A 22526-nucleotide genomic window follows, 5' to 3' on the forward strand; every position below is an offset into this window, starting at 1 on the left:
GAAGATAATTCATACCCCTGCAGATAAGAAAGAATACGTCTTTCGCGTGTTAAACTTCTTAAAGTGAAATTAGTGGAATCAGTTTTTAAAAAAGGTGAGAAATGATACACCTTGCAATATCCAAAGCATAACAAACAGCAGTCAAAGGATCAAGTCTTCCTTTCTTTCTTAGAATATCATGCAAACTTCCCTAAAAAAAGTACCAAATTATAAGTGCAAACTAAAAGAAAAGAACATAAAAAACAATCCGACCCAACATTTTTTAGATATTCGGTTAGGAAAATGAGTCGGTCCGAGTCCAAAATGCCAAGAAACTGCACAATGTTCGGGTGGCGCAACTTTTGCCATAATGCGAGCTCCTTCAGAAAAATTCTCCTGTAACACATTTTAAAACATAAGTTTAAATGGCTAGATGAGTATCAACGAGTCCATGTTTGACTTTCAAAAGTCAAACAGATTACTTTTGAAAGTCAAATAGTCCATGTTTAATAAACAACTCGTGTTTGGGTTACAACCCATATACAACCGTCAACCCATTTGACTCGTTTAGATAAATGGGTTACACGGGCCGTGTTCAGGCTACAATATTTCAAGTGTGTCTTGCGTTTTTTACATGAATAAATATATGGTTCATGTCTGGATTCATGTATTCAACGCACTAACCCTACATGATTCCACCCCTATACTTTTGACTTTTATTGGTCAAAGCTCACCTCACTTTCTCATTTGTTTCAAGTGAAGACCGGATTGTCTTTGCAGCGACGTCTGTACCGCGCCATTTTACTTTATAAACTTCATCGTATGAACCCTGTTATCATGTGTAGCATGGTCAACAGTCAACACAGTTATCAAGTTTTGTTACATATGCAACTTATTTCCAACTTTAGTTTCTTTTTATAGATTAAATAAATATTTACTTCGCCGATGAAAACCGCGCCTTGAAGATGAACTTCATTGTAATGAATTAGGTAACATGGAACGGAGTCAAATATAACCTGCAGAAAGACACAGTTTGATTTTTGAGGTCAAAGGATATATGTTGAAGTACAAATTTTAATAATGGAACTTTAGAACGAGTAGTATACGTATGACCAAGATTGAATCTTTCAGAAGGTTAAAATGGTAATTTACTATGTTTAGAACACGCCCTTGATCCCTTCTAACAAAAGCACTGTCCATTTTGGTAGAGCAATAGGTTTGACTTAAAAGTCAAAACATTTTCACTCACACTTTTTCTCTGAAGTTAAGGGGTACATGTTTAAGAAAATGAATTACCGGATCGTTTCCTCCATATGCCTCGAGGATTTTGCAAATTTCAGTGTGACCCATGCCACGTGCATCCGAAAGTGGCTGCATATAACATCCAAAACTGATTATTTTAATCTTGAAATCACTTTATCACCAAAGACTAGAAAGTGAGTATCATGACTAGAATGTGTTAGCACGCGTCCATATTTTCCGAGTCCATGCAAGTCGGAATGGGCCAGGTTGTCCTCGCTCGTCGAATAGACTCTACAAGATTGGACTTAAAACAAGAAAACCAGTTTGTCTACAAAATCGCTTGGCGGAAGGAAGGCTCTTGCATATATATACAACTTCATAGTCACATTTTTAACAAAAAAACTTACCGTACGACCCCAACGGTCAATAGAGTTGACATCCGCGCCTTTCTCAAGAAGTAAAATAACAATTTCTGTACAGCCTTCACAAGCAGCTAAGTGAAGTGCAGTTCTTTTATCATAATTTTCTGCATTCGGTTCTACACCCTTATCAAGTTCTTGCATAACCCCACATTTGTTGCCTTTACTCGAGCAGTAAAGAAGGCGATACTTGCCATCTGAGTCGGTTTTTTGCACCTGCATTTGCTGCTACCATAACATTGAATCATAAACATGCCAAACATAACTGTTGCTGTGTAAGATAATGAGTTAATACCATTAAAGAATCAACATATTTTTTCATTTTGTACAAGTAAGTTTCTCACACCAATAAAAAAAAACATATTACTTATATAAAGATAATAAACTTTATGTTATATAAAAAATATATAATTTTCATAAATATTATCTATATAAAATTATGATAAAAATATCACAATAAGTAGTACATGCATAACAACAAAAACCCATGTAAATGAACCCAGTCTCGCGCATGACTTACCCGAGATCTACTAGCTAAAAGATCGATTAGACCCTAATTCAAGTTGTAAACTGAATCTCGTTTAATAAATGAGCATGAGACTAAGCTTTAAAGACCAACCTTGGTTAGGCCCGCAAGCCTAAACGAAATTATTATTAATATAAATATAACATAATATATAATTGCATAATAAGTATTATATGTGTATGTGTGTGTGTGTATATATATATAATTATTATTAAATTTACTAAAAAACTTATGTTTTTTACAAGATTACAATTATAAATAAAAAATTATACATATTGATAAAAATAATAAACTACTCACGAGCCGAACATGAGCTCGAGTTCTAGACATAGAGCTGCAAAATGAGTCAAGCTCGAGCTCAGGTTCTCTTAAAGTAAGCAAGCCGAGTACGGGCTTAAGTTGTCTTAAATAAACGGATCCGAGCCCAGGCTCGGCTACTTTTGGTAGTCAAATGAGTGACACTTAAGAATCATTAATAAATGGATGAAAACAATAATGGTATGTAGAATTATGCAGAATCATATTTTCGCCAAGAACACACGAACCATAAGTTCACTGGCACCAACAACTAAAAACTGGCGATGACGATGACGGTGGAAAATGAAGGACATATTATTAAGATCAGCATTTGAATCTTTTATAATAAGCTCATGGAATAATATGGCCGATGGAATTAAGGTACAGAATAACAAGAACAAAGTAAGGCTGCTGAGGTACCAAGAAATGAAATCTTTTCTAAATAACATATGATATTATTAACACTTATTATATTATGCTATAATTTATTTAGCTAAAATCAAGAGAGATAGTTCCAGACAAATATTAGTATCATATGAATCTAGCTGACTCATCTTTGAATCTAGCAAACTAAAACCTTTTCACTAGTGATATAAGCTTATAACTATTTTATTGAAGTCACAACCTTCGTCTTCGTATTCAGTAATTTGATCTTTTACCATACCACGCATATGTAACAGTCCAAACAAGAGAACACAACCCACAAGACCGGTCCATTTGGCCTAGAAACTCTGCCTTTGTTGTCCATTCAACCGATGTGGGATAAGTCGCATACCTTGCAATAGTTTCAGTCCGTAACAGCAAAAGGCTTATTCTTCTTTTTCTTCAAGGAATGGTCCATCAACGTGAAAAGACACTATGGGGCTTTGATTCCTCATTTCGCGTGTTTGAACCAACCCCATACGTATCGGTAATGGTATCGTGTATCATCATAAAATATTTTAAGCTCTTATCATAAACCACTAACATGTCCTCATAGACAGCATCCCCATCATTGCTCTTTTTCAGGGAGATAAGGAGTGGCTGGCATAATGAAATGCAAGAATGAGAGAAGATGAGAGGAGGGGTATAAACAAGCCCAGAGGCTCGAGAGCTACTCATTATCGGCTCGGTTAAAAGCTTGAACGAGCCAAGCTTTAATGAGCTCGAGCCCGAGCCTGAAATAGAGCTCGTTTAGTTATCGAGCCCAATCTCGAGCCTAAAATACAAAGCTCGTTTAGGCTCGCGAGCCTACACGAGCCCAAACAAAAAATTATTTATTTTATATAATATAATAATAATGATGATAACATTGGCGAGCCGAACTTTGGCTCGTTTAAGCGATATTGAAGCGAGATGGAGCCAAGTTTTTAGCCCATCTGAGGTTGTTCTTAAAATAGCTCGAGCTTTGGGTTTTACTCCTGAGCCGAGCTCAATCTCAAATAAGTAAGCTTGAACCGAGCCGAGCTCGAGCTTCATAAAAACATGACAAGCCGAGCTCGAGAGCTCGAGCCCAGTCGAGCTCGAGCTCGGCCCGGCTTGTTTACACCCCTCATTGTGTCCGATGGATGCCCGGCCAATTTCTAAAACAAGTGTGTTCTCGTGACGATTTTCATGAGTTCAAGAAAAGCATGGAGCATTCAACAAATAGAAGTTTTATCATAGTTTGACTCCATATTACATTGAAGTTTTATGACCATTTAGTCTTATAAAATATGACATGTTATCAAACAAGTTCCGAGTCTTATTAAACACAAGGGTAAAACGGTCATAAAGAAACAGATTTGCAGCTAATTACATCATCATCAGAAGGCAACTTTGGCACAGATGTAGTAACCAACATTCCATCAATATTCGCAGCCTTATCAACATCAAAAACCACAGTGCTAAGCCCCTTTCCAACAACAAACATCTTCTTACCAATCGCCACCAGCCGACACGGTGGTCTTGTAAGAATCGCCGCCAGTCTCCCGAACGCTTCCCATTCTCTACTATCCTTCCGCCACATCATCACTCTCGTTCCTGAACTCTGATCCAACACGTAAAGCGTGTTGTCCACTACAATGCCCGGGCCCCGCCAGCCTGACATCATGTCAGCATCCGCATGCTGCCATGTGCCGTTTAGTGGGTCGTACACAACTGCATAAACATGACTAGATACAGCCGAAAGCCCGCATCGGATGTAGATTTTCCCGTCTAGTACTAGAGAGTCTTCGATCTCGGGAACAATGTTTGGATCCATATGAGATGTCCATGAGTTTGTGGTTGAATCAAAAGTGTCCCATGAGTGTGGATCGCTTGACTTGGATCCTAGCCCGCCAATTGCATACATCTTATCATCCATTGCTTCACAAGCGAAATAACACCTGGATAAAACAGGAAAATTGAACAATCTAAGATTCGCGCTAAAGGGTGTTTGGATATGCATAACAAAACCGAAAAGCTTTTAATGTTTGGATAAATATATGCTTCTGGATTCAGATATAAGCAGTTTCATACTAGTAGCAAAACTGGTTATCTAAGGGCATAATAATGACATAATTACCCCTTCATTTAACCTAATTTGAGGGACTTGTACTTGAGAGTGGCAATCGGGTTGGAGGGTCAGAACACAAACGTTAACGAACACAAACGAATACATATAATGACATAATTACCCCTTCTTTTAACCTAATTTGCGATTTGTGAAGGTTCATCATCATCATCATCATCATCATCATCATCATCATCATCATCATACTCAGTAAATCCCACCAATAGCAAAGCAAAGGTAGGGTCTGAGGAGGGTAAGATGTAGACAGCCTTACCTCTACCCCATAGGAATAGAGAGGCTGTTTCCAGTGAGACCCCGGCGCGATAGTAGTTTTGCATCAAGCCTTGGACATAAGGCACATAACACTCAGCAATCGGGATAAAGACCGATTAGTGCATGTACCCTTTTGCCTTTCAGCTATCAAGGCCACCACATGATGCATGATTAACCGTCCTCAGCTTTTAACGTTATTTTCACGAAAAAATAGTAAAATATGCGATTTGTGAAGGTTGTGAGCCCTTAATTGTTAAAAGATATGTAATATATGATACATTAATATATATTTAATATATTACTAATGGGAATTTTGAAGTTTAAAAAAAAATACAGTAATTAAAAACCCGAATGAACTATCGAACACAAACGATCATAAACGAACACGTTACCGAACGTTCATGAACACAAATGAACGACCGTGACCTCTATTCATGTTCGTTCATTTAACTAAACAGTTAAATGACAAAGATTTCTTGACCATTTCCGTTCATTTATTAAACGAACGAACACAAACGAACTTCCCGCCAAACTATTCATGAACTGTTCACTGAACGTTCAGTTCGTTTGCAACCCTACTCACAAGACATATATCCGATTCTCACAAGCTCACAAGAATGTCCTTATTGGCCATTTTATATAAATAAATCTCACTACTTCAGATAGGGAATCATGAATTATTTTTATATATATTATTTGCTTGGTTTTAAAAAGCGAGAGGCGCACAAAAGCGACGAGGTCTAAAACCGAGGAGCGAAGCGCAAAAGCGGCAGGCTTTTCGTACCCAAGGCGCAAAGTGATTATATAATTTTTCATATATATATCCCATAGGTTTTTAGCATCCCTTATCCAAAATATAGCTACAAAATAAGGTTTATATATGATTTTACCTACAAGCCAAAAAACCTATTGTACAACAGTTTGATGCTTAAAAACAGCATGGAAATAGCCTATGTCCATGAGGCGCGCGCCTCAGGCTTGAAAAACCACCCAAAATTGCGCTTTTTTGGGGCTTTTTGTAAAAAGCGCGCCTCGGGCTACCTAAGGCGACAAGGCTTTGCGCCTTGATGCGCCTCAGGCGCGCTTTTTAAAACCCAGATTATTTGTATTCTACACAGATTTTGACCACTTTATAGTTTATATAATATGCAATAATTAAAAACCAAGAATAATAAAATATTACCTTGGAGTTGACAACGGAGAAGCTTCACTCCACGCATTCCTACTAGCATCATAACAATAAACTTCATCGGTAGCATCTTCAACCCAACCGCATCCACCCAAAAAGTAAATTGTTTTCCCCAACACTTCAAAACCGACACCTTTTCGTTTCAAACAACGAGGTGAAAGATCCGGGATACGTTTCCAACCTTTTTTGGGCAAATCTGGGTCTAATACATAACAACAAAGTTGTTCTGATTTGTCTTTACATAACGCATAAATCCAAGTTTCGGATAAGTTATGCTTTTGACGGTAGGTATACCACTCTTCACTGCAAACCAAATCCCGCCATTTTCTTGAAACGCATTTGAGGAGTGAATGGTATTTACGCGGAATCCTTGCTAAGCAGGTTAGAGCAATATCGTCTGGGAGACCACTGATTAATGATGATTGTGTAATGACGGTTTGACTTGAACCCTCTGGCACACTTTCTGTAAGTTCCATATTTTTGCAAATTCAATCCCTGTAATAATTTAAAGAACGGGTGTTATAAAACACTAACAGCTGCTAGATTACATTCATTCTTACAGATTAAATCTATAACTTGTAGCCTGAAAGTGGTTTTTTTAATAAGAAAAAGAACAAGCCAACACGAACAGAGTCACATATACAACACAACTCGCAACACGGCTTCAATAATTCGGGATTCAGCAACTCTATGTCGGTATATGCATATTCTTTCTGTGCGTATTGATTATGGGCTATGGCATACAAAATTACATCAATCGGGCCTCATCAACAATAAAATAAATAAATTATAAACCATCGAATTGAAAGTGTTAAACTTAAGCAAACATATTGGAAACGTAAATGTAAATCAAGTCAATCTGAATGCTAACTTTCAGACCGAATTCCACAAAAGACTGATAACAAGTTTATTTACAATTCAGTAAGACCAGGTGTAGTAGTGGTTTGGTGCCCACTGCCAAGTCACCCACCAAGGGCGCCAAACATTGTGCCGGATCGTTTAAAAGGAGAGCCAAAGAGGATGGGCGCAAGGGGGTTAACGGGCACGAAGGACGTGGGGCCAACTCACAATCAAACCATTGACTCACATTTTTTATAAAAATAAAATAAAAAGTTTAATCGTTATTTTAGTTAAACCACTACACACTTTTAAATGTCATCATCATCATCATCATACTCAGTAAATCCCACCAATAGCAAAGTTAAGGTAGGGTCTCAGGAGGGTAAGATGTAGACAGCCTTACCTCTACCCCATAGGAATAGAGAGGCTGCTTCCAGTGAGACCCCCGGCTCGATAGTAGTTTTGCATCAAGCCTTGGACATAAGGCACATAGCACTTAGCAATTAAGACAAACGCCGATTAGTGCATGTACTCCCTTGTCTTTCGGCTATCAACACCACCACATGATGTATGATTAACCATCCCCCTCTTTTAACACACTTTTAAATGTGTAGTTAGTTAAAGCCCCGTTGCCTACATGGCAGCGGTGACGTGGTGGAACTTGTGCGCTTTTTAGTTAACCCACGATATATAGTCTAAAATACAAAAACAGTGTTTCCTTACACAACTTCATTCCTAGTACGTCATCTAAATAGCTTCAATTTCGTTCAATAGCAAAAAAAAAAAAAAAATAATAAGAAATTTGTTATCCAATAACAAAAATACCCCCCCCCCCTTGAAAATCATCAGATAAGTACCTCCAAACACTAGTTTGGTACAGAATTCAATGATTTCGTGACGATATACACGATAATCAGTGACGATTCCTAAAAATTCAGCAATTAGGGCACAAAGTCTACACAACATGGACAGCTTTTAAACAAAATATTACGTTACAAATTAAGATCAGAAAAATACAACGAATGTGTGGATCAATATAGGTCCTAGGGTTAATTAAACACCAACTAACGAAGAGAAGAAAGAATGGCAACATTATATGCAGAAATTATGTGAAAATGAGATTGAGATTGGTATGTAAGACCTTACAGACAGGTGAGTGTTGCGAGAGGACAATTTGATTCAGATCGATTCTTCAAACATTGAGATTTTTGGGGTCTGCTGGATCCGTTTTTCGATCACGTAGCAATGAAAATGAAAATGATGGGTGATGGAGGGAGGACGAGGGTCATTTTATAAGTTATACTAAACTTGTGGGGTGAGATACTTATTATCATATTTAACAGTCCCTCAACTATTTAAACTAGTGGAGATTGACCCTATTTTTTTACTGTCCGTTTTTTATAAACAAAATATCACATTCAGTCATTCACTTTACTTTTCAGAAAAATACTCTAGAACACAAGCTATTGGCCCACATACCCTAACCCCCCCCCCCCTAATCCCATGCTGCTCGATTTGGAGGGAACTGTGTTTTTGCTTACGCATCGGCATTACACACCGAGTACTGTTATCATACCGATAGATCCGGCAACCACTTTTTCTTAAATTTAGTATTGGTATTTTTTTGTGCTGGTATTGGTATGGTCCCATACTTGGATGAGCATTTTGCAACTAGGACGGGTACCATACCAATAGATTTGGTACAATATTCGATACACACTTTTTCAGAAATTCGGTATCAATACCGTTTTCTTATTTATTGATTCTCACTCCCGTGTCAACCTGATTCTTCTTTGTTTCCTCTCTGAATTGTGAAGAACTTCTCATAGCGCATCTTATATTTACCCTCATCATCTCTTAAAAAAAGTTGTTTAATCACTTGTTTAGTTGAGTAACTACTTATTAAAAGGCAACAATACACTTGTAGGCAATAAGAACAAGATACATAAGTATTTAAAAAATTTGGGGAAAGAATGACAAAGTTGATTTATAGAAGTTCAAGCAATGTTGACTAATCCTTCTACGTCCTCTCCTTGATCCTCCGATTGAGAATTTCTCCACTGGTCGTCTCCTAAAAACGGTAAGGATCACTGTTACACCAACGTCTCACTAAGAAAAGGCAGTGATCACCTTGTACAAACGTCTCATTTAAAAAAAAAACAAATTGATAGGGTTTAGGGTCACCTTGTACAAACGTAGTGGCCACCTTGTATAAACGTCTCACTTTTTCAAAGGAAGTGATCACCATCTACGTTTCACTAGTCTCAAGTGGTAATTATCACCAATATCTCGAATCATTAAACAAACTTAGTGACACCCCTAACAAATTGTGACACCCGGCTATTTAGGCTCCATACTTGTACATAAGTGTTAGTGATGATTGGATGATGATATGGAAGTGATTTGATGATGATATAATACATGAAAGAGGAATTAAACCAGGTTGCATGCATGTTAATATGATGATATATGTTGTGTTTTAATGATACAAAGAAGTGTCATAAGTGTGATGGTTACATGAGGCTTAAAAGTAGTAAAATGGATGAAATTGCATGATTTAGGTGGCTTACATGAAATCTGCACTAATATGATTATTGGTACCATTTTATTCAGTAAATAACATGCATTGTGTTAAAATATGAAGTCATGATGATTTGGGATGGTTATAGTAAAGTTCGGTACAAGACTATACGTTTAAAAACAGTAAAATCGGCTTTTAAAGTGATTTTTGAAAAATTGATTTAGATCAGGTTAAAAAATGATATTTTTGTAACAAATATAAGTATTTAAACTTATATTAAGTATCTATGGTGTTTGGCTAGTCATATGTGACTTTCGACGCCTAAAAACGTTATAGAAACGTTAAAAATACGCATATTTTGATGTACTAAAATGGATTGTTTAAGTGTGATTTTGCTTGTTAAGATGTGACATATAGATATGAGTATATGTTATGAGGAGCGATAAGTGTTACCATGATAGTAAAGTATAAGACTATGCATGTACACTTGTACGATTAAACGAATATTTCATTAAAAGACACGTTAAGATACAACTTACTTGTCAAGCATGAAAATTATACATAGGTTAACTTGTGGAGTTATTACATGTGGATGCTTTTGAAATGAGAAAATATATAAGTTGGCGCCAACATAACAAAAATAAATACTTTTTGAGAAAATCTCAAAATTATGTGAAAAATCATAAGTTTTGGAGAAACTTAGGGATTTTAGAATATTTGATCATTAACTCTTTCCTACTTGAAATTAGGATGTGTAGACCAATTTTGTGGAATTTATGCTTATTGAAAACACAACCAAATGTGAGTATCACTACCTCTCTTTTTACTTGAAATTAGGATGTGTAGACCAATTTTGTGGAATTTATGCTTGTTGAAAACACAACCAAATGTGAGTATCACTACCTCTCTTTTTACTGTATTATATAATGTTCTGGGGGAGTAACATGCCTTTAAACAAAATATTAATATATTTCGAGGAAAATATGGTTTGAAAATGAATGTGTCGTGTTTTCGAGGAAAACATGGTTTTCAAACGGAGATGATATAAAATTGTTTTCGAGGAAAACGAGAATGGATTGAATATAAATCATTTCGGGAGAAACAAGGAGGATTGTAGTGTTTGGGGTAAAACGACTGTATATATTTAAAAAATTCAAATCTAAGTTGTGACGATTTTGCCTGATCTCAAGAGAGTACGTATCGGAATAGGCCTACGTCTCGGTGGGGACTTCGGGGAATTCGTACAACACAAAATATTAAAATTTTCAATTTAGTAGGATATATATAATGTACACGAGACATGCACCATAAGTGACCAATTTGAAGCACTTTGCGCGAATTTAGTTGTTTAATCATTAATACCAGTATGCGTATAGTTGTTGGTAGTTCTATCGGGGTGACAACCCCGTCTTGACCAGTAGCTCCGTGTCAAGTCAAGCGACGAACTAATATTTTGTGATTGTCTAGCGTTGATTATAACATTATTGTTAATATATAGCTCATAGGCCTTGCAACCCTATGAATCTGAAATTTTGATACTAGAAATTTAATATACATTTAAACCCTTGGGAAGATGATTTGTGTCGCGTTTTGGGAAAACGCTTGCAACCAAAGAGTTGGCCCTTGGATCTTTAATAAGGAAAATCTGATTGGACTTTCTTAAAATATATGAATGGTTTTGACATGAAATTCATACCAATGAAGCTTTTCCTTAAAGAAATTTGATTATAATTTGAACATGTGAACTCACAAACCTATTTGTGTTGACACTTGATTTTACGTATTATTCAGGTACATAAGTTCGACTTCGGGATTTTGGCTTGTCTTGTGGTTGTTGAAGCAATTTATAATAAATAATCTTTGGACAACTTTTAAAACTGTTTGGGACTATTTGCACTAAGAACCATAAGGGATCAAACAACTATATTATGGTTGTGCTTTATGTTTAAACTTTAAACTTTATGTCTTAATTACGTTACATGTCCAAAATAAATATTGCATCATCCACAAAGATATTTATGGGTATTAACCTCCATCACCGCCACGTTTGTATTTCCACTACGACGTTTTTGGGGGTGTGACACAAATGTCTCACAACAGCAACAATAAGCCTCACAATACAAAGCTCAAACACAAGAATGAATAATGGTTTTGTTGTAAACAACTCGTCTATTTTGCTCTTAATCTTGATCTTGACTCTCTCTTTGATTTGTAGTTTGCATCACAAGTAAATTAGAGGGATATGAATAAGAATGAGACTATAGAGTGTTTCGGGCAAATGAGTGAGCTCAAATGAAAGTGGGTGGTTCTATTTACATGCACAACACAAAAAGACAAAGTAGGATAGACTGAGGTCCTGACAGTCGATGGTATCAACCGTCGATCGTCAGGGTTGTCCTTTTTTTGTTTGTGTTGTGGAACTCTATTAATTGTCGAGTCCAGTTTACTATACCTATTTTAACACATTTTCATATGATATTTGAGTCTTAAGAAGATACCATTTGACCTTTAGAGCTGAAAACAATGTTTTAAAAACCGGTTTATATCGGCCGGTTAAACCGAATGTCAAAAGCTCAGACGGTACGAATTAGACGGTACGAATTATACTGGTAAACTAAGTGAACGACAAAGAAGTTGTACCGTCGGTAAATTGGGTTATCCCGGTTTAACTGGTATACCGGTACCGGGTCAAAGGTTAAAATTTGGACTTTTAACCTTTTATGGGCCAAAAAGGTGACGATTTACCTTCTTAGTAAAACCTTGCGCCAAAAAGGTACCAATAGTGAATTTTTGGATTTTTTTTTATTATGGATTAACTTTTGAAATATTTTTTATTATTAAATTATGTAGTTTTGGATTAGTTTTTGAGTAAAAATTGTATTTTATGGTCTTACAGGGTTAATTAGTCAACCCGGTTGAACCACCCGGTACAATCTGGTTCAACCGATTGTACCGCCCGGTATAATCCGGTTCAACCGGTTGTACCATTTCTGAGCCTAACCCGATACAATTTAAAAATCGGTGTTTAAAACAAGTTTAACACAAAAATGGTAAGTTTACTTTTGAGACTTGTAAAGGTTTAATATGCTTTCCTAAAGTATTTGTCTTTAAACCATTTTAAGTATCTTTATGACTTCGAGGTGGATGCAATTTGAATCTTTAGGGGGAACGGGGCACTCAGCGGGGATGGGTGCGGGGAGTCTAGTTCCCGAGCGGGAACACTGCCGCCGTCACTTCGGGGAGGGGGAGCGGTGTGTGTTCACTGCACAAGATTTCATGTTTAAAAGGTTGGGTAACATGTACCTTGGGCTTACATACTTGTACACACCTAAGAGGGGAGTGCCGCTATCAAATTGGGGTGTGAGGGGAGTTTAAAAGGGGAGTTGACGTGGCATAACCTGATTGGGTGTGCGTAAGAGAGGAGACTCCCCTAAGAGGGGAGTGCCCCTCTCACCCTTACTGGCGGCCTTGGCAAGCACCAACCACCAACTTTCAAATTCAAATTATCTCAAAGACTTAGTTATAAAAATTTACAAAACTTAATAATTTTGTATAAAACTTATTTGATGTTTTATAAAATATATTTTTGGATAACATCAAGACTTTATAAAAAAAAATAATAAAATGCCAAAATGGTCTTTGAGTTTAGGCCATCTTTGCCACTTCAGTAAAAAAAAAAAAAAAAAACTTTTTGTATGTGTGTCCGTAAGGTTTCATTTTTGTTGCCATTTTCATCTAATTGGCAAACTGAGTTAGATTTTTCTGTTAATTTTCTGTTTTTTGTCGTTTTCATCATTTAAATGAAGGATATAATCGTCATTTATACAATAATATATTTTAATTAAATGAAGAAAACGATAAAAAGAGAGAAGTTAACTAGAAAATTCTAACCCAATTTGCTAATTGGATGAAATGGTAATAAAAATGAAACCTCAGGGACCCAAATACAAAAAAGTTTCATTTTTTGACTGAAGTGCCAAAAGTGACCTAAACTCAGTGACATTTTGACATTTTACTCAAAATGATATTTTTGTAAGTTTGTTATAATATGAAAACCATTTTATTTTACCTTTCTTGATTTTCAATCGATTTAAATGTCGGTTTGACTTTGATCTTCACTTTGTGATGTCAGTTTCATATGTTGATCTTTGTGTGCTTTTGAATCATCATCTTTGATTTGTATCAACCTTGATCCTAATCAATTTATGTAATTTGCCATTGATATTCATTATCCTTCAGTCAGTCGATGTATGCAAATCCTAATCTTCATTTTTTTTTGACAAAATCAATTCAATTCTTTAATGTTAGTCTTGTTGGACAACCAATACCCAACTAATTTCATTACAATTTAACTTCTAGCTCATAATCAACCTTCTTGATGTATACATTAAGTGTATTGAAATATGTATGTGGTATATGCACATTATTTATCAACAACTTAATAACACAAAAAGTTAACTATTGTATATTTGGTAGAGTTGTACAATATGTTTTAATAGTTGTAATTACTTAAACTCTTAAATTTTAGGTAAAATTTCTTTATTATTCTTCCTATATGCATTATAATACAGTATAGATATAGATAAACTTGTAACAGAGTTGTAAATTTTATTAATATACAGACTTATTAAAACTCAGTAAAATAAATATAGGTAAGTTTATAACAACAAAATTTAACTCATATTTGTATTTTTTTTTATAAAATTAATGAATTTATACTAAAAAATTATTTATACGATATCAAATACTAAATTGGTTATTAAAAATAATAATGTGGTTATGAAAAATGCAGGGCCGGCCCTGAGGGTGTGCGGGGTGGGCCGCCGCTCGGGGCCCAAACCCGTAAAGGGCCCGTAATTTTTAAAAATTATCTATATGTATTTATAATAAGTATATATAACACAGTTCAGTTTTAATAAATAAACCAACGGTGTTACAGTGGTTGGGAACTTTTTTTCACAGTTTCATTAGATAATAATAACCACAGGTTTGATCCTTTAATACACTTTTTCTTAATTTTTTTCTTTGCTGAGAGTTCTTTTTAAATTGATTTACATTGCGATGCCAAAATCCATAGCTTGAGATCATGATATTATTATTTTATTTAATAGCTTCTATTCAATATATTGTTTAATTTACATTGTAGATATATATTTTATAGAATACGTGTGGGATTTTGTTTGTTTGTTATTATAAATTTCTTATTCTTTTATAAACTTTCATTAAACAAACTTAAAACAACTATTCATGGCTAATAAAATGTCTAACTTACCACTAGTATGTTTGTTTGTTTATTATGAATAAATTGTCATTTTATAAATAACAATCGCAAATATAATAGTGATAGTAATAGTTCACTTTTGTTTTTGTTTCCTTTTTGTGTTGCTATATCGAGTCCACTATCACAACAATAATGTAATGAGTCGAGCCGACAACAACTGAATTTCTCATGTAATGAATCCGAGGCAATACATGAATACGTGGTTCAAAGTTTTTATGACGTATTATGCGTTTTTAGTTTTTATATATGTGAATGACTGATTGATGAGTTTATATTACATGGCAATTGGTGGGTAGGGCCCGGTTTTTTTTATCTTGCACAGGGCCAAAAAATTTTTTAACATTCTCGGAGACGGCCCTGGAAAAATGAATGTAAAAGTTGATAATTGTGTGGAAAGTACAAGCACTCTGTTGGATAGTATAATTGTTTGGAAAAAAGTGTGTGGATGGTGATAAAGCGTTAGATTCAGTAACGGTGAGAAGAAATATGAATATTGACTGAAATATGTTGATTGAAATATGAATAACTACGAATTGTTATTTAAAAAAATGGTTTACTTTTGTGTGCATTTTCATGTATTTGATAGGTTAACTTCGGTATACTCAAATTATATAGTGGGTCAATTTGTCTATATTATTAACTTAGATTAGATCATGTCTATATAGGCCAACACCACCCACCGTCATCACCGAATCACACCACCACCACAACCACAACCACCTACGCAAAGTAGGTCAGCGTCACCTCTATCACTACCACCTCCGCCAATGTCGACACAACAAACGCCATCATTATCGTCACCTCCACTACTGATCACATCATTACCATTAGTTGTCATAAAAATAAATTGCTGAAGGTGAACCTAATTTAGGTTTTTTTTTATTCATGTAAGGGCCTGTTTGGTTGACAGGAATCCATGGGATTTCAAGCGAATTGGAATTTGAATTCCATTCCTTTTTGTGTTTGGTTAGACAAATTAGTTGAAGAGAATTGGATTTCAATTCCAACAAAATCCCTTATTTAATGGAATTCAGATTCCTTCTAAATTTCAAATGAAAGTTTAAAAAACCATGAGAATGTTTCCAAAGTTACGGAAATAACCCCTTGCTTCTTTCATTTTTGTCTAAAAACCAAAAAATAATAAAAAATTAAAAAATTCTAAAAAATAAAAAAATCAAAAAATAATAAAAAATCCAAAAAATTCTAAAAATTTCTAAAAAATCCAAAAATTTCTAAAAAATAAAAAAAAACCCTAAAAAATAAAAAATGTAAAAAAATCTAAAAAATCCAAAAAATTCGGAAAAATAAAAAAAATAAAAATAAAAAAAATCATAAAAATCCAAAAAAATCCAAAAAAATCAAAAAAATAATAAAAAATCTAAAAAAACCCAAAAAAATTCTAAAAAACCAAAAAATATTTAAATAATAAAAAAATCTAAAAAATCAAAAAAATAATAAAAAATCCAAAAAATTATAAAAAATCAAAAAAATAATACAAAAATCCAAAAAATTCTAAAAAATAAAAAAATTCTAAAAAATCAAAAAAATAATAAAAAAATCCAAAATATCCTAAAAAATAAAAAAATAATAAAAAATCAATAAATACTACAAAATCCAAAAAATTCTAAAAAATCAAAAATTCTAAAAAATTCTAAAAAATTCAAAAAATAAAAAATATCGAAAAAATCTAAAAAATTCTAAAAAATCAAAAAAATAATAAAAACATCCAAAAAAATTACAAAAAAATCCAAAAAATAAAAAAATCCAAAAAAATTCTAAAAAATAAAAAAAAATTCTAAAAAATAAAAAAATTAATAAAAAACCTAAAAATCCCAAAAAAAATTCTAAAAACCCAAAAAAAAAGGCAAATTGGATTTAAATAATCCCAACTCACTGTTATTGGCCAATAATAATCCCAACTCATTTAATCACCAATAATAATTCGGACAATTCACTTTTGTTTGTAAAATACTCCCAGTTAAAAAAACACTAACAAGGTTAAAAAATTGCTGATGTGGCATGCCACATCAGTTGCCACGTCATCAAAATGCCACGTAGACAACCACGTCAGCTGCCACGTCATCAAAAAATGCCACTTCAACTGCCACGTTGCTGATGTGGCATGCCACGTCACCTGCCACGTCAGCAATTTTTTAACCTAGTTAGTATTTTTTTAATTGGGAGTATTTTACAAACAAAAGTGAATAGTTCGGATTATTATTGGTGATTAAATGAGTTGGGATTATTATTGGCCAATAACAGTGAGTTGGGATTATTTAAATCCAATTTGCCAAAAAAATAAAAATAAAAAAAAAACTAAAAAACCAAAAAAATAATAAAAAAACCCAAAAAGTTCTAAAAAAATCAAAAAATCAAAAAAATTCAAAAAAACTAATTTTTTTATTTTTTAAAATTTTTTGGATTTTTATTATTTTTTAGATTTTTTTTGATTTTATAGAATTTGTTATTACTTATTAGATTTTTTTTTGATTTTTAGGATTTTTATTATTTTTTAGATTTTTTTTTATTTTTTAGATTTTTTTTATTTTTAAAGTTATTTGAACTTTTTATTATTTTTTATTTTTTTTTTGATTTTTTATATTTTTTTGGATTTTTTTTAATTTTTTATTATTTTTGAATTTTTAGGATTTTTAAGATTTTTTTTTTATTTTTTAGATATTTTTTTGATATTCTAGAATTTTTTGAAGTTTTTATTATTTTTTAGATTTTTTTTGATTTTTTAGAATTTTTTGGATTTTTTATTGTTTTTTAGATTTTTTTGAATTTGTAGGATTTTTGGATTTTTATTATTTTTTAGAATTTTTTTGATTTTTTAGAATTTTTTGAACTTTTTATTATTTTTTATTTTTTAGAATTTTTTGGATTTTTTTATTACATTTTAGATTTTTTTGAATTTGTAGGATTTTTTGCATTTTTATTATTTTTTAGAGTTTTTTTTTATTTTTTTAGAAAATTTTTTGATTTTTTAGAATTTTTTTGAATTTTTTGAACTTTTTATTATTTTTTAGATTTTTGTTATACTTTTGAATTTTTTGGAGTTTTTAGAATTGTTTTGAATTTTTATAATTTTTTATGATTTTTACAATTTTTTTGAATTTTTATAATTTTTTGGATTTTTTAGAATATTTTTGAATTTTTATCTAAGATAGTTGTTTTTAAAACTTTTGCCAATTGTTTATAACTAGGGGTAATTTTGTCTTTTTAGGTATTTTTAAATTCTAATTCCATTAATACATTTATCAACCAAACACATCTATGGATTTCAAAGGAATCCATCAAATTCCAGTTCAAATTCCAATTCCCATAAGGATTCCAATTCTAATTCCTACACATTCCGCGAACCAAATGCCCCCTAAGAGTTTTCACATTGAATTCATTCCCCCTATCTATATAATTATACTAAAAATCAATATTTTTTCAATCAAATAATATTTTTTGTACCTTTATCATTACATTTTCTCTCTCATCCACTTAAAAAAATATTAAAAAAATATAAGGGGTGAATAATGTTCCCATATATTTTTACATATGAACAATAAAAATTTATATCTCCTCGACTCACAATCATTCCGTATAATATAACTAACTCACTCACATAAATATAAGAAATCCATTGTGAATACTCTAATACGATTTATTAGAACCTGGACATTTTTTACTAAAACCAAAGGCCTAATTCGAAATATAGGTGCACATAACCGAGTGTTATGAATACTCGGGTTCGGGTATCACAGGGTATTAGAAAACCCAATACAGTTATGCAAAAAACCCGATGTCGCTACTTTTTTTATTTCATAATTTTTTTTTGTATTTATATGTTTCCAACTCCATTTTTTTGGGTTATAAACTTTATCATTAATAACATAAAACTTCCGATATATTAGAAACTTAGAAATAGTCTGATTATCAAAAATCCCGGTGCAGGTATTAAAAAAACCCGGGTACAAGTATTGTAAAACCCGGGTATGGGTATTAATAAAACCCGGGTATAAATTTGGTTGATAAAAACCCGGGTTCGGGTTCTCACATCAAATACCATACCCGGACCCTACCCTACGATTAGGGGTGCTAAACGGGTCGTGTTCGCGGGTTGGCGGGTTTAACCCGACCCGAACCCGAAAATTTTACACAAACCCGAACCCGACCCAAACCCGAAAATCGTATCATACATAAGAACCCGAACACGACCCAAAGTTTTGTGGGTTGACCCGAACACGACCCGTTCAACCCGAATTTTTTTAATTTTTTTTTTCTGAAATTAATATATTAAAATTAAAATTTACTTAAAAAACACAAATGTATATAATAATATCATATTTAAATTATAAAATCTATGTTAATTTCTCTTTTTAAGTTATAATCATTGCATAAAATACCCACCCCATTTAATTTATGACATAAAATATATTGTAAAAAAATATAATATAGTATAAATGTGTGAAACGGGTCAACCCGCCAACCCGACCAGGTTGACCCGAACCCGACCCGTTAACCTAAACGGGTTCACGGGTTCAACCTGAAACTGATCCGAACCCGTTTAGACTAAACCTACACCCGTGAATTTCGTGTTAGGTTTGTGTCGGGTTTTCGGGTCGTGTCAGAAATTCACGCCCCTACCTACGATTCGAGTTCAGGTTCAGATTCGGGTTTGGGTTTACAATACCCGGTTTTTAAAAAAACCTGGACCCGAGTTTTTTTTGGGGTTCGGGTTTGGGTTTTTTTGTGCACCAGTGCACCACTACTTAGAAACATGCAACATCAAGTTGTTTAGACGATCCATAATATTCTTCAAACTTTCAGATTATCCATAACATAGGCAATGGCCCATGAATAAAAGCCCACTGGTATGAACATTCCAACCTACTATATAACAACACTTGATTTAGGGTTCCAGCCGACCCCTGTCAAACGCAACTGCCTCGAGGATTTTCTAGGGTTTGTTCTCTCATTCATCGCTTTTTCTTTCACTAAATCGATTCATTCTTGCCTGATTTGATGTAAAAATGTCATCTTTTTTTATCGAAATGTTTGATTATTGCTCACTTCGTGCGTTCTTCATGAATTGTGCTTTCGTATTATGTTTTCTTAGCTGATTAACATCTGTTTATCGTTTTAGGTTCACTACTGCACTTTTGATTGTAATTTTAGGCTTTTAATGTTTTTAGGGCAAATTTATCTGGAAAATTCATTCTGTGTGTGATCCAAACTACATGAGGCAAGCTAGATATAGTTGAAATTGCTATTATTGTTGAATTTATGAATCCTTGTTTCTTTTTTCTCAAAATCCATGTGATTTTGGTTTAAATTACTTATTCTCTTTGACCTAACTTAGTGCTAGATAGCTATGTAGAACACACTGAAGAACACAGTGTCTTATTAGTGTTTGCTTCATCATTTGACATTAATTCTTGAGTCTATACATTTGTTATGGAGGTTCAGTATTACATATACAAACACAATCATACTACTACAAGGCGCAAAGTATTTTGGGGCAAAAAAGTGCACACTTTAGTAGTCAAAAGTTGAAGTTTTTATCTAAATGAAAGTAAAGGATTAAAGAAATTTGTTTGTATATCCCACACTGCTTTATGTAAAGAAATTTGACAAAGGAGATGTTTATAAAGTAAAGGGAGATAAAAAAGGGAACCATAAGTGGTGCTTGGCCTATGGTTAAGAAAACCAATGGGCGCCGGGACATGGGTTAGATTTGTACCTGTTTATGCTGGTTTTGGCCAGTTTTTGTTTAGTTTTGGTTTCTGTACAGAACTAGATGCTTGTCTTGCCTGGTTTTAGTTTAGTTTTGTTTGAAATGCCTGGGCTCACAACTGATTTGTTTTTGACGCTATAGAGGACAACAATGTTTACTCAGCTATGATAATTTATATGACCAGATGCTGATATAGATCTAATTTAGGAAACTTTTATCTAAACTGAGCTTCTGAATGAAAACTCAACATCGAGTTGAGTTTAGCCACAGATCAACAAAAGTCATTGTGTTTGACCGGATATTCATTCATAGTGCTTTGCTTCTAGAACAACTTTGTGACACATACATTGGTTTTTTAGCTTGGATTTGACGAGCATCTTTTTAGTTCTAATGTTGTCACCCCTTTGTTGTTTTTTCTTGTACTGAATTGCATAATCTTTTCAGCACAAAATGGCTCCAAAACAGCCGAACACTGGACTTTTTGTGGGTCTAAACAAAGGACATGTTGTGACCAAGAAGGAATTGGCACCACGCCCATCTGACAGGAAAGGGGTGAGTAATCTTTCGTATATCTTTTTTTATCATAGAAATTTGATTTTTAAATCTCAACAGTCTTCTATTATATATTGGTTCTTACTTTAGAAAACAAGCAAAAGAGTACACTTTGTGAGGAACCTAATCAGAGAGGTTGCCGGGTTTGCTCCTTATGAGAAGAGAATTACCGAACTTCTTAAGGTTGGAAAAGACAAACGTGCCCTCAAAGTTGCCAAGCGAAAGTTGGGCACTCACAAGAGGGCGAAAAAGAAGAGAGAGGAGATGTCTAGCGTTCTCCGCAAGATGAGGTAAATATATTGGTATTTTTACATCTCATATGTTTGAGACGCCTGTGTGTGTTATATGTTTCTTACCTTGGTTGGATGTTTATGTAGGGCTGGTGGAGGTACCGAGAAGAAAAAGTAAGTTTGTGTTCGATACACCTTGAAGATCTTTCTTGATTTGTTTGACTAGATCTATAGGCAGGACTTATTGTCGAACCTTCTTGTTTTACTGTTTTTGGAATTTTGACTCTTCTGGGTCAAGTTTGTTTGATGAAGATTTTTGTCCGACCTAATTTGGGTTGCAGAAAAATCAAAATTAACGGGTGTTTGATAATCATCTAAATAAAAAATGAACCATAGATATTTCTTACATATGGTTGGGTTTCACCATATGTAAGAAAATCAGGACCTCGGTCCGACTAGGGGTGCTAAATGCGTCAAACTGTGTGGATCCAACACAACGCTAACATGAGATACATGTTAGACATCAACATGAAAAACATGTTAATACTCCAAAATAACCATTTTACAATCGCAAATATACAAATGGATGTTAAATAAATACAATTCGACCATATATGTTATGTCAACAAATGGGTTAAACAAATCAAGTTAACTGTTTGTCTGACGCAAACACGACTTGTTTAGTTTGTGTTTGCGAGTCTGGCCTACACCAAAACCGAATGTATTCTAAAACCTCATTCATGCAAGTAAAAATGTATGTTTTTACACCTTTTCCCATAGTATTCTAAAACCTCATTCAATGCATCAAGTTAGCCACAAATGTGAAGGAACTCCTAGTAACAATAATACAATCAACATATTTATGTAACATGGCACCACTGCATCACAATAAACAAATGGAAGTTTTGTACACACGTTGTGTAAGCAACTTATCATA

General features: G+C 33.6%; 3 protein-coding genes and 1 non-coding gene across 5 annotated transcripts; 1 reads left to right on the forward strand and 3 right to left on the reverse strand.

Moving 5' to 3' along the window:
• Positions 1 to 109: 109 nt before the first annotated feature.
• On the reverse strand, positions 110 to 980 carry LOC110924986. The gene is made up of 4 exons (XR_004887312.1): positions 918 to 980; positions 714 to 808; positions 258 to 375; positions 110 to 190 (listed from the first exon to the last, which is right to left on the reverse strand). It is a non-coding gene; the product is annotated as an uncharacterized LOC110924986 (transcript).
• Positions 981 to 1224: 244 nt separating this feature from the next.
• On the reverse strand, positions 1225 to 1862 carry LOC118488906 (integrin-linked protein kinase 1-like). The gene is made up of 2 exons (XM_035986330.1): positions 1629 to 1862; positions 1225 to 1350 (listed from the first exon to the last, which is right to left on the reverse strand). The coding sequence occupies exons 1-2, from the start codon at positions 1860 to 1862 to the stop codon at positions 1225 to 1227; spliced, it is 360 nt and encodes a 119-aa protein (XP_035842223.1).
• A 2214-nt stretch (positions 1863 to 4076) lies between these two features.
• Positions 4077 to 8577, reverse strand: LOC110921182 (F-box/kelch-repeat protein SKIP4). Of its 2 annotated transcripts, none has more exons than XM_022165465.2 (3): positions 8424 to 8577; positions 6432 to 6932; positions 4077 to 4808 (listed from the first exon to the last, which is right to left on the reverse strand). In XM_022165465.2, exons 2-3 carry the CDS (start codon positions 6911 to 6913, stop codon positions 4211 to 4213), a joined length of 1080 nt encoding a protein of 359 aa, XP_022021157.1. In that variant the 5' UTR covers positions 6914 to 6932; positions 8424 to 8577; the 3' UTR covers positions 4077 to 4210. The 2 variants fall into 2 exon arrangements, with proteins under 2 accessions (XP_022021157.1, XP_022021156.1); XM_022165464.2 differs by having other exon boundaries at positions 8419 to 8567.
• Positions 8578 to 19889: 11312 nt separating this feature from the next.
• Positions 19890 to 21959, forward strand: LOC110921227 (60S ribosomal protein L36-2). Its single transcript, XM_022165515.2, has 4 exons — positions 19890 to 20035; positions 21252 to 21359; positions 21450 to 21649; positions 21737 to 21959. The coding sequence occupies exons 2-4, from the start codon at positions 21258 to 21260 to the stop codon at positions 21765 to 21767; spliced, it is 333 nt and encodes a 110-aa protein (XP_022021207.1). The 5' UTR covers positions 19890 to 20035; positions 21252 to 21257; the 3' UTR covers positions 21768 to 21959.
• Positions 21960 to 22526: the final 567 nt, after the last annotated feature.

The sequence above is a fragment of the Helianthus annuus genome, chromosome 17, assembly GCF_002127325.2.
Source record: "Helianthus annuus cultivar XRQ/B chromosome 17, HanXRQr2.0-SUNRISE, whole genome shotgun sequence".
NCBI lineage: Eukaryota > Viridiplantae > Streptophyta > Magnoliopsida > Asterales > Asteraceae > Helianthus > Helianthus annuus.

What these genes read in the sequence shown, in the direction of transcription:
- LOC118488906 (XM_035986330.1), bottom strand. Translation starts at nt 1,862, where the DNA reads ATGCAGGTGCAAAAAACCGACTCAGATGGCAAGTATCGCCTTCTTTAC. An exon ending in TTGACCGTTGGGGTCGTACG is followed by an intron (nt 1,351 to 1,628) that starts GTAAGTTTTTTT and finishes TGTTATATGCAG; the next exon opens with CCACTTTCGGATGCACGTGG.
- LOC110921182 (XM_022165465.2), bottom strand. Translation starts at nt 6,913, where the DNA reads ATGGAACTTACAGAAAGTGTGCCAGAGGGTTCAAGTCAAACCGTCATT. An exon ending in TCTCCGTTGTCAACTCCAAG is followed by an intron (nt 4,809 to 6,431) that starts GTAATATTTTAT and finishes TGTTTTATCCAG; the next exon opens with GTGTTATTTCGCTTGTGAAG.
- LOC110921227 (XM_022165515.2), top strand. Translation starts at nt 21,258, where the DNA reads ATGGCTCCAAAACAGCCGAACACTGGACTTTTTGTGGGTCTAAACAAA. An exon ending in GCCCATCTGACAGGAAAGGG is followed by an intron (nt 21,360 to 21,449) that starts GTGAGTAATCTT and finishes TTCTTACTTTAG; the next exon opens with AAAACAAGCAAAAGAGTACA. An exon ending in AGCGTTCTCCGCAAGATGAG is followed by an intron (nt 21,650 to 21,736) that starts GTAAATATATTG and finishes ATGTTTATGTAG; the next exon opens with GGCTGGTGGAGGTACCGAGA.